Genomic DNA, 13,793 nt, shown 5'->3' with positions numbered 1-13,793 from the left:
GTACCAACCAATGATATGTTGAGAATGGAGAGGCTTTTCCACAATCATTTTTTGGATTTTTTCGAGCAACGTATTCGACAATTCTGCTCATTAACGTGAAAATGTGACCTCATCACTGAATGTGATTTTTCGTGAAAATCGGGATCATTTTGATCTATTTCAAGGACGACGAAGATACAACTTTGCTGATGATCGAGCGGCTTAAGTTTTTATGTTAACTGAACTTTAAAAGCCTTAATATCTAGCTCTTTATACAAAATACTCTCTAATGTTGTTTGTGGAATGTCCAATTCCCAGGATCGAAGGGGAATCGACAAAACTTTGATACCGTCAGCACTATGAGCTATACATCAGCATTATTCTCAGTTATTCTCCAGGAACGCATACGGTTCCAATCCTTCACATCACTAACTTGTTCCAACAGCTCGAAATTTTCCACCAGTTTCACTATTGCCCTCCGAGAAAATGCTCCACGACGACCCAAAAGTGTTTTGCAAACTGTGACTGCAAAAGTCATTTTTGTAATGAATTTTAACAATTTCGATGCTTTCTGACAGTGACGGCTCGTCAGGGTCGGCAGGGTCGGCCGGGCCGACCCAAAAATTATCGGGAAATAGAAAATAATTCTAGATATTCAATTCATTCAAACTCAATCGGAGTTATCGATTTCGATATCCAAATTCCCTCGGTAATGAATATTTCCACTCAGAACAGGAAAATATAACTTATACCGGCCAATATTTTCTTTCGGACCCACCTAATATTCGATTTCCAAAGCATCCAGCGTTGTTATTCCCTTTCATAAATTGTAACAAACCACAATCGTAAATAGTTACTTTTCGTAACATCACCCCAAACAGGTTATTCCAGAATTGTACGTAACACCGTAACATTAGGTCTGAAATGTAACACAAATGTTACAATTATACAATTGCAACCCTTGGAATGTCACTGAAAGCATCTCATCACGTTAGGTCGGCCAAGAGCCGATGGCGGAACCAGCGCTACCGAGAGCGCTACGTAAAGGAAAAGATACTACGACATACGCCCAGAATACGACCACTCAATAGAACGGCACAACAACTCGATGTAAGGTCGCTTCCCTATACACAGGGTCGGCTGGCCGGTTATCCTATTGCAGAGCGTCAAGCAGCAACTTTTCACAGTTTATTTCAAATATTTGATAATTAAATGAATGGTTAATTTATGTATTTATTTATATTTTTATTAAATTATGAGACATTATGTCTTAATCAGAAAAGAACTTATTTATGCCGTTCGATAGTAGCTATTGATTTTCAGATCATGAAAATATAATTAATATATTCAAATGAATGGTTAATTATGGGATATTACGTCTTAATCAGAAAAGAACTTATTTATGCCGTTCGATAGTAGTTAGGTATTGATTGTCTGATCATGAAAATATAATTAATATATTCCTAACTTTGAAAACATCCTGATTTCAAAAGTTCTGTAATTTCGAGGGAGAAAATTCGCGAGGAAATAAATAATTCTGCGTGCTTTTCTTGGGAAATAGACGAAACAACGGATGTTAAATATTTTTGTCAGATGTCAGTAATTTTCCGCTTCGTTCGAGAAGGTAAAATATCCGAACGATTTTGGGGTTTTTTTGATGTTAGTAAAGGTCGAACCGCGAATGATATTTTCAATACCTTGTTGGACAATTTTAAAGATTTCAATTTAGCGACTAAATTAGTAGGTCAAACATATGACGGGGCAGCTGTGATGGCGGGGGAAATTAATGGGTTACAAGCGCGAATAAAAACAATTGCTCCTCAAGCACTATTCACGCACTGTTATGCACATAAATTGAATTTAGTGTTACAAGATTCGACCAAGAAAATCAATGAGTGTCGCGTGTTTTTTTCGAATCTTTCAGGATTTTCGTCGTTTTTCACTAAATCAAGTAAACGCACTAATATTCTAGACGAAATTTGCAAAAAAAGATTATCCTCTAGCTCGGAAACTCGTTGGAATTTCAAATCTCGCGCTGTAAAAACAATATTCGATAAGAGAGAAGAATTAATTGAAGTTTTTGATCATATCAGCGACAATTTAGATGAATGGGATGATATTACAATACGTGAAGCTACCGGTCTGAAGAAAATGTTGAATGATTTCGAATTTTTGTTCATTCTCCACTCTTTTAATTTGATTTTTACATACACAGATCCCGTTTTTTCCATAATCCAGCATAAGTTATCAGATATAACTTATTGCAACGCCAGAATCACTTCTCTATTATCGACTCTGAAAAAATTTCGCACAGAAGATGAGTATTTCATTCGCTTATATTCAGAAGTAGAAAAACTCCCAGAAGTAATGCCACCGAGTGCTAGACGTCAAAAACGTAAAATAGATTCCGAAATTTAGCTCACGGATAATTCCTCAATGAAACGGCTTTTTTGTGAAATTCTGGATTTAATTATAACTCAAATTGAAATAAGGTTTAAAGACATTTCATCACTTCATTTTTTGGAACTAATGAATTTTAATAAATTTGATATATACGTTCGTAATTTTCCGGAGTGTGGCCGACCCACATCTCGAGGGCACGAGCCGTCACTGCTTTCTGAAGCATGTATTGTTCTCTCTTTTAGTAAAGGTGTAGTTTTTACTTGTCAAATGTATTTCCTTCTTTGCCTAATTCATCTGAATTTTCTTTGGAGAACCTCTGTTATTCCTCCTAGGGTTCTTTTCAATATCATATGAATCAAATTATATAACTCAAAATTATCTTGTCAAATGTATCAAAGGAAGTTTTGTCTTTCGGTATTTGTTGGCTGGGCAGGTCCTTACCGAGGTCCGCGATCATCGAGACCTATGCGTAATGGTGAACTCTGATCTGGACTGGTCTGAACACATTGATGATGTCTGTGGTAGAGCCAAAAAGACCACGTACCTTTACCACAGAGTTTTTAGAGGCTGCAGTCTCAGGGCTGCAACATTTTTGTATACAGCCTATGTGAGGCCCATCTTGGAGTACGCTGGACTGAGTCTCTCTAAAATCAAATTCACAGCTTCTTGAGTCGGTTCAGAGGTGGTGCACAAGGATACCACTTCCGTACTACACTCGACCTGACTTCCCATAAAGATTGCGATTATTTGAGCTAACTAGTTTTGAGGATCGACGTACCAGAGGCGATATGTTGGTGACATTCAGAGCGGTGTACGAATTATTTGGTGTAGATCTTCAGTACTTGTTCGCGTTAAATTCGAACAATCTACCTGGTTACGACTACAAGTAGGCCAAGGAACAGTTCAGGACCTCTTGCCGGATGAATTTCCTCTTCAGAAACGTTCCACCATCCAACAATGCCACAGGGTTGTGAACAAAATAAAAGAAAGTTTGGAAAATAAAAAAATGTGCTCTTCAGTTCTTCTTGATATTGAGCAAGCATTCTATAAGGTATGGCATCCGGGACTCCTTTATAAAATCAAAAGGCACATGACAGACCAATAACTTCTTCTGAGGTCATACTTAAGCGATAGATACTTTCAAGTGAAATTAGAAAACACTTTTTCTGATTATTACCCCATACAGTCCGGTGTCCCTCAGGGTAGCGTGTTGGGCCCATTTTTGTATCTAATTTTCACAGCGGACATCCCCCAAACTGATAACACTTTGATAGCAACTTTTGCAGACGATTCTGCCATAATGTCATCAGATTCAGATACAATAAAAGCATCCAATAATCTCCAAGCACACCTAGATTTATTGTAAAAATGGTATGTCAAGTGGAAAATCAAAGTGAATAACAGCAAGTCTTCCCATATCACTTTCACTCTTAGAAAGACAACATGCCCCCAGGTTACATTAAACCATATCCCTATTCCGACTAAGTCGGAAGTTAGTATCTTGGACTCCACTTGGACAGTAAATTAACATGGAAAACTCACATCAATGCCAAAAGATGTCCACTGAATCTAAAGGTGAAAAAAATGTACTGGCTGCTCAAGAGAAATTCACAATTGAGTTTAGAAAACAAAATCACCATCTACAAAAGTATCCTTAGACCAGTCTGGATATATGGAATCGAACTCTGGGGGTGCAGCAAGCCATCAAATACCAAAATTCTTCAAACATTCCAATCCAAGACCCTGAGGATGATAGCAAATGCCCCCTGGTATGTTTCTAACCAAACCCTCCACGATGATTTGGATATACCATATGTATGTGATATTATCAAGCACCATTCAGCAAATCAATAAGAGCCGTAGCAATGGGCATGAGAACACACTGATCAACGATTTATTCAACTCTACCATCACAAGAAGACTAAAACGGACATGGCTAGAAGATCTATCTAGATGAAATCCAGAGAGCCGTCACTGGACGGCACCTGCCTCTTTTTTATATTCAAATAAATTATTTGCTTATTACTGATGTAGAGTAGATTGTAAATTTGCAATTAGTAATAAAAAAACAGAGTTTTTGATGATTGGAATCGTCTTCCGGCTGAGGTGGTGAATGCGGCGAATATAATTGGGTTCAAGAGCCAATACGATCAGTGGAGAGAGGGTGCATCTGAGCAATTTATCTAATTCTTTTTGTATTTTATTTTCATTGTCTCATATGTATAGATGGTAAGGATATCAGCAGAGTTCTCTTTATATTATTGTTTTAAGTGTATAGGTATTTACCTCCACTTTTATTGTAGTTTAATAATAATGATAAGACTAATAAAACCTGCACAATAATGAAAAATTAGCTGCGAGACAAGAAGTTTTATGACAAAATAGATGACGCAATATCAAAAAAAAGGCAAGTAGAAGCAGGATCATTTCTAGGACCTTCGCTCTATAACATATGACATCCCAAAAAACCCAAGAAACCTCCTAGCTCTATATGCAGATGATACGGGTATGCAGGCATACATACATGAATAGACGTCATATAGAAGACTGCAAGAAGTACTAGAAGATATAGACGAATGGTTAATTAAAAGAAACATTCAAATAAATGGAAAAAAACAGGCTATTCCCCTACATAAAAGGAGACTAGGGATCCAACCAAATCTAAAAATAGATGGAGAATTGATAAAATGGAGAGAAGAGATAAAATGAGAAAGTGAAGTTGAATATCTAGGTGTAACACTAGATAATATACTTACATGGAAAAACCATATAAAATATACAGTAGTTAAAACAAAGTCAGCAATGAGCAGACTTTACCCACTTATAGGAAGAAAGGGCCAAATGAACAAAAGTATCAAACTGAGAATGATGCCGTGTTAGAGTAACCCGAATTATCTTAAACTAAATCTAATCTACGCATACACCAGTATTTTAGACTTCTCAGGTCAACCTTAATGTTGCTGATCCCCAAACCCAAGCGCTCTATGAACTAAAATTGAAGATAGAAGATGAATTAATTTTTGGCATATACAGGAAACCCTCTCAAACATCCACAAAAATTCATAAAACTTCATGCCATTACATGGGTCATAAAATGGCTGCTTTTAACACATATATTAATGTAGGCTTGGTTAATCGATCGTCTAGAGGTATGATTCGATTACCTGGCCTTTCGTCTTTTTCTCCGTGACTTTGTTGGATTTGCAATAATTAAACTCTTTTGAATTATTTACATCTATTTACAAAGCCACAATTATACAGTACAAACTCAGTATTGAGAAGATCCTAATTACGTCTTAATTAACAAGTTTCTCACTACGGTACTGAATTTCGTCTTTAACTCGTTTGTTGAATACTCGAAACGTCTTCGTTTATCACGTTTTCGTCGTACTTCAAGTTTTCGGTCGTCTAGTCTTTGATTTGTTCGCGACTCGTCTTAATCTAGTCCGCGAACCGTCTTTACGTCGTACGTCTTAAGTTGACCGACTGAACTTGTTCTGTCTCCCGTCTTAGACTTAAGTTAAACTGTACCGTCTGTACCCGTCTTCGGTTTAATTTGAACTGTGTTCCCTGCCGATTGGAACTACCCTGTCTCGAACATCTACCTCCCTTCTTTTCGTTTTGGCCACACCCTTAGGGGAAAGTACCATCTCCTAGTCCAATAAGAGCTTTTGCCGTACCGCCCCCAAAGATCTTCGCGGATTCCTGGAAATCGAATATTCTAGAAGGACTAGAACCTGAGAAAAAGATGTAATACATCTGGTACAACCGTCTTGTTCTAGAACTTTCCCAACCCCATAAATCTCTTAAGTTTTACAACCGACATGACACATTCTTCGACACTCCGAAGAATAACACATCCTTTTTACATTTTGTACAATAACAATTCGTTCCCTGTAAATTCATTGAATTTGTCATGCCCTTGGCACTTGAAGAGACTAATAGATCTCCAAGCATCCGGTTGACCATCTCAATTATTTACAGGGAACAATAAACTGGATCCTACATTAATAGACTACTCAATGTTCCTCTGAGTAAAGATGATTATAGTAAAGAGGTTAACACCCTGAAGTACTTAGCAGAGGAGAATGGTTACCACCCGAATGTCATCGATAAAGTGATTAAGGAGAGAAGGAGAAAACATAACACGGAAAGATCTAACTTGTCGACTTCGGAAGCGGGTACAACTCCAAACAATAAATACTGTTGCATTCCTTTCTATGGCAGCATTTCACATAAGATTGCCAACGTAATCGGACAGATTGAGAACTCCAAAGTGTCTTTTAAATCAGATAACATCTTGGGACAGTTTATAATAAAGAATAAGTTCCTTATCGATAACCTAGACAAACCTGGCGTCTACAGATTGGAGTGCGGCGAACCAGGCTGCAATGTAGTCTATGTGGGAAGAAGTGGTAGATCCATTCGAACGAGAACAAAAGAACATCTAACTAGCGCCAGGAACCCAAACAACCATAAATCTATCTTCGGTGTTCACGTAAGGAAGAAGAACATAATTTTGATGTGGAAGATAACACCAAACTTATTCATCACTGCGAGTTCGGCTTCAAACAAGAGATTCTAGAGGAGGTAGAGATTTTTAAACATATGAAGAACAAAGAATACAGGACACTAAAGCTATGTTAACAAACAACTTTAAAGACACGTATAAAATTTTATATTGATGCTCCTCGAGGACGCCACTGCATCGTAGGGAAATTCAACACCTGAGTCAACCTTGATTGGAAGAAGAGGAATCCGTCAACATGAACGTCAGTTTTGTTTTGTTTATGTTTTGTTTGTCATTTTATATTTTTTGACTTTTCACAGTATGCCTTTTTGACCATTGAATTTTTGATATTCATTTATTTATATTTTCAATTTTCACTTTGTGACTTATACTTATTTTATCAATGTTTTACCATATGACTATGGAACCTTAAAATCGTAAGTTTCAGTGAGCAATTAACCAAACTGTAGAATTATGTTTTCCATCTTTTTTCACCTTTTCTTTAAGTTTTTCGCTCAACTTCATATATTGTACCCAAGAGTATAATCTTTTTCAGAATCTTTGGTTTGATAATGGCGAATATGCCGAAACATGTAACCGGATGATTTAATATACAAGGTTCCAACAACAGAAGTGTTTTATAGACTTTTTCCTTCAATTTTATACTCAACACTTCAAAATGAGATTTTATGAGATTATGCTCTATGAACTGTTTTTCATTTATATTTTTACATTTGTTAATTTATGATGGCTTTCATGTTTGTTCTGTTATAAGGAGATTCAATATTGAAGACAACTCATGTTCTGAAAAATATTATACTATTTATCTAATCATGTTTCGTGAATTCAGACTTATATGGTGGACAACACCATTCGTGCTCCTATTATGGAAGAAACGTCAGATGTATTACCTGAAGGATCATGCCTAAAAATCCCGAGACCTTACAATTTCAAGGTCCAATCCGATTGTGAAAGACGTTATCAATACAATATACTGAAAAAGTTTCGCAAAAACTTATGATTTACTTAATTAAGTTACCTATAGTTGAAAGATTTGCAATCAAACTTCTTTGATTCCAAACATAAGTAAGCACATGATGCAGCGGTAATATTATCCCATCTTTCTTTCTCTGGCACTGCCAAACGCGTGTCCTTCTTGACTTCGAATTTATCGAAGTAACTGATGCATCCAACTTCATCTCTACCATCAGGACAATCCTTAAAAATCAATATAAAAATCGACCCAATCAAAATCACAAACATTACCTTACCTGAAATCCATTACACACCAAATCCTTCGTAATGCATTTGATAGGATTACAAGGGAAGGAATCCTTTTTACAAGCGTTTCCAGTATACTTAACAGCATTTTCGGCCCCAACTGTTGGTTCCATATCCACATCCATATAATCAAAAACGTAATCAGCATGTGTGTCAGTTGCTGGATAGGGTGGTGGCCAGATTTTGGTAGGTTGCTTTGGTATTTCTCTTTTATTATCATTAATTATATTTTGATCGATATTTGGATTGGAGTTGAATGGTTTTTTTGTACCAAAACCGTGGCTACTTGGCCCTATATCTTCATAATCCGACACCTTATTAAAGCTTTGAGATTTAGGTGGTCTTGTAATGTAATGTCCACCTCCAATGTAATATTCATTGGTGGTTAAATAAGTATAACTAGTTGTCAATCTTCTTTCAGTTGTAGTGGCGAATGTAGTTTTTTTAGAAGGTCTTGGTGTAGTGTAGGGGCGAATGTAGTTACCTTCAGGTTCCATTCCACCCTTATGGTCACATTGTACATTATAGTCAAAATCACAAGTCATAATATTTTTATTGAATAGAGTTCCTGGGCCACATTTCATTATGAAAGTTTGACCATTAGCACAATTTAAAAACAATGAGCAATTATAGGGATGTGCTTGAAGACCTGTACTTCCTGGCAGACAATGTACATCAGGAGTTTGTTGATTTGCATTATGAACTCCTAGGTTGTCTCTTTTGTATTCTGGTGTATTCAGTCGACCACCGTTTGATGATTGGAGGGAATTACTCTGCTGCCAGTTGGAAATAATGCGTACGTCTCTGTTTCCTTCCCTTAAATTATTTGAATTGAAGTTTTTCGGACCTTGTTGGGGAAATGTATTCAAAGGGTCTGTACATTCCAGGGTTAAAATATTGCATCCAACTTTTATATGTGAAGAATCTGTATAAAGACCCAAGTTCTGCTTGAAATTATTTGATCCTGAGTTCTCAGTTAGCTGATTGGTGGGTAAATCTATCCTCCCATTCGGGACACAATTTGGAGGGTAGCAATTCGGAAATACATTATCCCTATCAATTTGCCCAACAGAAGGTGATTGATTTACAGTTTCAATAAATAGGGGACTTTTACCTTGTTTTTTAGAATTGGAAACTCCAGAAAGGTGACAAGTAGGATCATTTGGATTACAATTGCTGTGGGAAGGCTGAAAAATTCCAAAATTTCCCTCCTCAGAATTTTGTCCCCCATGCGATCCACGACATTCTTCTTCTCCTCTGCATTTAGTATCGAATTTATTATTACCATATTGTGTCTGGTAGTAGTAGGGCCTTGTTTGTTGATACTGTACACCACTTCGATTTGTCGAGCTAACAATGAAATAATCAACATTTTTTCTCTGCAAATCTTTATTTTCGCCATTGAAGCAATTAGCTATTTTTGGAAAATCACAAACGTTCCTGTTTATATCGAATAAGGTACCTGTTGGGCATATTTGATGCATAGGCTTGCCCTGTATGCAAACTACAAACTTTGAACAGTTTGCGTAGTTAGGTATTCTTCCCGAGAAGTCTTCTGGGCAGTTTGGTTGGAGATGTCGTGTGTTTACAGTATGCGAGAAAGATGGCGGAATTTCGAATATTGTACGTCTTGGTCCACTAATGCAACGTACTTTTTCCGGGAAATCACAGCTCAAAGTATCTGGATTAAAGAGCGTACCTAAAAAGAAAATAAATATTTTTCTATAGCTTGTGGAATCATGTTCGCATAATTAACACAATTAAATTCGGTGACACTTACCAGGAGCGCAGTTCTGTACGAATGTCCTTCCTTTCCAACAGTTCAGGAACTGGTGACAGGAGAAAGAATAAACCAACAGCCCAGTTTCACCTGGTGGGCATTTGTCATACATCTGTAACTGTTTTTTTACACGAATTATAACCTTTTGGGGCTTCACATTTTGCTGATATTGGTTAACATTTTGATTTGTAGAGGGTTCTTCTGTATGTATTTGGAACACGGGATATGTCCTCCTCGTGGTGCTCTCATAGATCTGGGCGGCAGTGAGAGCGTTGCCTGATTTGGGGTTCTGATAATTCACATGGCTATAATTATGATGAATCTGGACGTTTTCTATTCGGGAGTTCCTCCAACCACTCGTTTTAATACCAGGAGTAAGATGAGGCTTTTTTGGTAAAGTTACATATGGTTCATAAATCTGCGGAAGTTGAAGAATATGTGAGTTTTTTCCTTTGGAAAAAATTTTTTAATCAGTTTTATCAGAAATGCCTACTACTGAAAAGTAAGCGAAAACATAATTTCTTATTTCTACTATACTTGAAGGGACCGCGCTTGGATAAAAGAAGCAAAGGAAGACCTCCTACACGTTGGACGGACGATCTAAAGAGATGTGCAGGCAACTGGGTACAAAAAGCTCAAGACAGAAAGGAATGGGCAGAAATGGGGAAGGCTTATGTCCAGCAGTGGACGCAAAGAGCTGAGTGATGATGATGATGACTATACTTGAAGGTTTAAGACAAATTTGATCAAAAAATAATTATTTTCTTTAAGTGTTTCGAATATGTTCAATATGTTTATCCCGATTCTCCTTGGCCTCCGTGAGACTTCTCAAAACCAAAGAACTTATTCGAATAAGGAGAATCGGTTGTGGCCTTATTAATGAGTTACATCGCCACTACATGCAGCATGCATGAAAATATACAGTTACAATAAAGATGGTGAGACACATTAGAAAAAAAACTTATTATTGTAATATATACATATACAGGGTTTCATTGGTAAATGTAAATATGTTAACCTGAGATAGAGCTACTCTAGACGAGGCCAAAAACCTCTATATGATAGGTCTAATCTTCCCTTCAGCCGAGAACTAAATTTTCGTCCGAAATTTTCGATGAGTTGTATGACGTGCGGGACATTAAAATTAAGTGATTCCCATTGAAAAATGTCTGCTCTTTCCGAATATTTCCATCAAATTCTAATATTCCACTATACAGGGTGTTGAATCTCAGCTTGTGAAAAGTACCATATTATTCTAATACGTACCTGATTTTTTTAAATTAGTTTGAAGATTAATCGATGGACCTAATGGAATGAATTAAGCGTTCCAAATATCAATCAAATATACTGAGTGGTTCAAAAGTTATAAGGAATTGAAAATATTGGTGAATTCATAAACCACCCTGTATGTCGGCTATGGGGAAGATTAGACCTATCATATATAGGTTTTTTGGACTCGTCTAGGGTAGCTCTACCTCAGGTTAACGTAAGTACATTTACCAATGAAACACCCTGTATACATATATTTTAAGTTTACGGACAAAGTTTATCTAGTGAACTTTACTTTGACGATTGTATTATCATTATAAAAATGTTTATTACTATAATACTTGATTGATGTATTGATGATAATAGGTTAAAAATCCTGGAAGAGTTGAGAAAGAACTTTAACCTGTTGGATTGAACTGCAAGCATTACTTTTAAACAAATTGAATACGTGAGTACCTTTAGCAATGAGTAAACATCGCTTGTGGTGCTATAGATTTGATTTTTGCCTGTAAACCGTTTATTTTTCCCGACATCACACTAACCGTCTAACGCCATAATATGTTTGAGCCACTGATTTTAAATGCAAGTCAAATTTTCCGAATTTGACAGATAAAATTGAAATAAGTCTTTAGCAGAACGCCCAGATACTACCTACATCATAATATCACATGAACCACTCAACAAGTTAGTCATTTAATACATAACGGAAAATTGTGAATACATAGCAGTTTGTCGGTTGTTTCATCAACTTTTCAGGAAAAAGAGACTTTGAGATTTCTTCAATTTTCTTATTCACGAAGGCAACCCAATAGATTAATTCATTTTGTATAATTTCAGATGTACCAGGAGAAACTGATCTACTGTTAATATCATTGCAAATCCATCAAAAAAAATTTATTCCAAGTTACAGTGCCAGTTTTCATAACATGTATTTTGAAATCCCCGTTTTGATTTTCCGACCCCTCCCATATCCACAAAACATTTACTCAGATCTGGAGCAGGTCGCTTTATTTCTTTAATTATGTATAATTTATCCTCATAGAAATGTTCCTGATTTAATAAAAAATTCACAAAATCACAAGTACTTCGAATATTTTCATTTACCTTGGGAATTTGAGATGACTCACTCAGTCCCGCTTAATACATTTCGCTTTCTGGTGGTAATTAAGTCGATTAACAAAATGAAAAATCCTATCCAAAAAAGTGCACATTAACATTGGAGACAAACTTAGACGAGTCAGTCAAGACACAGAAAATCGGAACAAAGCGAAAACTAACCCGATTTCCCGCTTCCCAAATAGAGCAGAATAATTGAAGTTCGCCCTGCAGCATGGCATGTCTGAAATCTATTTTCAGGAGCCGCCTTCAAAGGGGTAGGAATATTCTGCATTTCTGCCGCGTCGATGTAGATAAAGCGCTAGACAAGGAAGCGCGTTAGGCATGCCGCAGACCGTTTACTTCTTGAAGAGGAAGTGAGATGAATCTACAAGAATCGTGAGATTGAAATGGATATTATGGATCAGAAACCCAGTGCCGTACCATATGATGTGAAATTAGGACGAGTCACCACTGTATAGAACAGAGAATCATCTCACATCGAAGATAGAAAAAATATTTGAGTAGATATAGTATCTCAACAGCATAAGTTATTGAAAAAAATTTGACACATTAGTTAAATAATCAACTTGGGAAAAACAGATTAACAGAACACAAAAATAATCCTTCCTTTTAAGTTTTTCATTTTGTCTATCTAATCTCCAAAACTACTACATGGATTTTATTTCCGTTTTCATAGTCAGATTAAAATTATTAGGGTAGCATTTGGGCTCTGTTTCATTGAAATCTGATATAAATGATAATTTTTTTTTTCGCTTCTATCAGATTTCAATGAAACAGCCTGCGACTTCGCTAAGCGAAGTCGCAGGCTCAAAACTAATTATACAATATTAAGTTTTGATATTTCGTAAAAACTTCAAATTCAATTATTCTGCGTTTTGATAACCATGAATGAAGATATAATATTTCAAGTGCTATAGTTGTGAAAGCTAAAACATTTTTAATTCTTTTCAATAAACAAAAACAAATACTTATTAAAAATAATAATTCAACAGATATTTTGAAACAGCCGGGGTAATCGGGATTCCCTTGATTTGTCGCTGGCAGACTTCTTTCCAAAACTCAAATGACCAAATTGAAGATCAATAAAAACATACAAAAGAAATTTCAGCGAGTACTGATTTCTGAAAATATGTTCAAAAATGTTTGGTGATGGGAATATTAGTCGGCATATATATAGATACTTATTTTTTCGAACAGAGACAGTTACTCTGATGAATCTATAGAAAAGCTTCATTATTTCAGGTCGGCTGTGGAAAAAAGTAATTTTTGTGTAATATAGATAAATGAACTCACACTAGAAGAAGGCTTTAAGAACACAACAACCAGAAAAACTAGAACCCACTCCTTATAGATCATCTTTAATTTCTTCACACCTCAACACACAATATCATTTCTCAAGAAAAACGTCCAGACAAATGCAAACTTCATTAAAGGAATGATTATTTCTTGTTA

At 36.1% G+C, this 13,793-nt stretch overlaps 1 protein-coding gene and 1 long non-coding RNA gene across 2 annotated transcripts in view; one reads left to right on the top strand and one right to left on the bottom strand.

Moving 5' to 3' along the window:
* The window catches only part of LOC123674890, a 25,716-nt gene extending 11,923 nt beyond the window's left edge, over positions 1 to 13,793 (bottom strand). Inside the window, exons 1-4 of the mRNA XM_045610034.1 lie at positions 13,635 to 13,793; positions 9,954 to 10,371; positions 8,164 to 9,872; positions 7,932 to 8,110 (exon numbers count right to left, since the gene is read on the bottom strand). Coding sequence (XP_045465990.1) covers positions 7,932 to 8,110; positions 8,164 to 9,872; positions 9,954 to 10,371; positions 13,635 to 13,697 — 2,369 coding nt within the window. The 5' untranslated portion in view covers positions 13,698 to 13,793. The remainder of the gene's footprint in view (positions 1 to 7,931; positions 8,111 to 8,163; positions 9,873 to 9,953; positions 10,372 to 13,634) is intronic.
* LOC123674896 lies at positions 6,290 to 12,105 on the top strand. Its single transcript, XR_006746716.1, has 2 exons — positions 6,290 to 7,329; positions 11,589 to 12,105. It is a non-coding gene; the product is annotated as an uncharacterized LOC123674896 (long non-coding RNA).

This window comes from Harmonia axyridis, chromosome 3 (genome assembly GCF_914767665.1).
Source record: "Harmonia axyridis chromosome 3, icHarAxyr1.1, whole genome shotgun sequence".
In the NCBI taxonomy this organism is placed as follows: Eukaryota; Metazoa; Arthropoda; class Insecta; order Coleoptera; family Coccinellidae; genus Harmonia; species Harmonia axyridis.
This window is presented reverse-complemented; position numbering and strand designations above follow the sequence as displayed.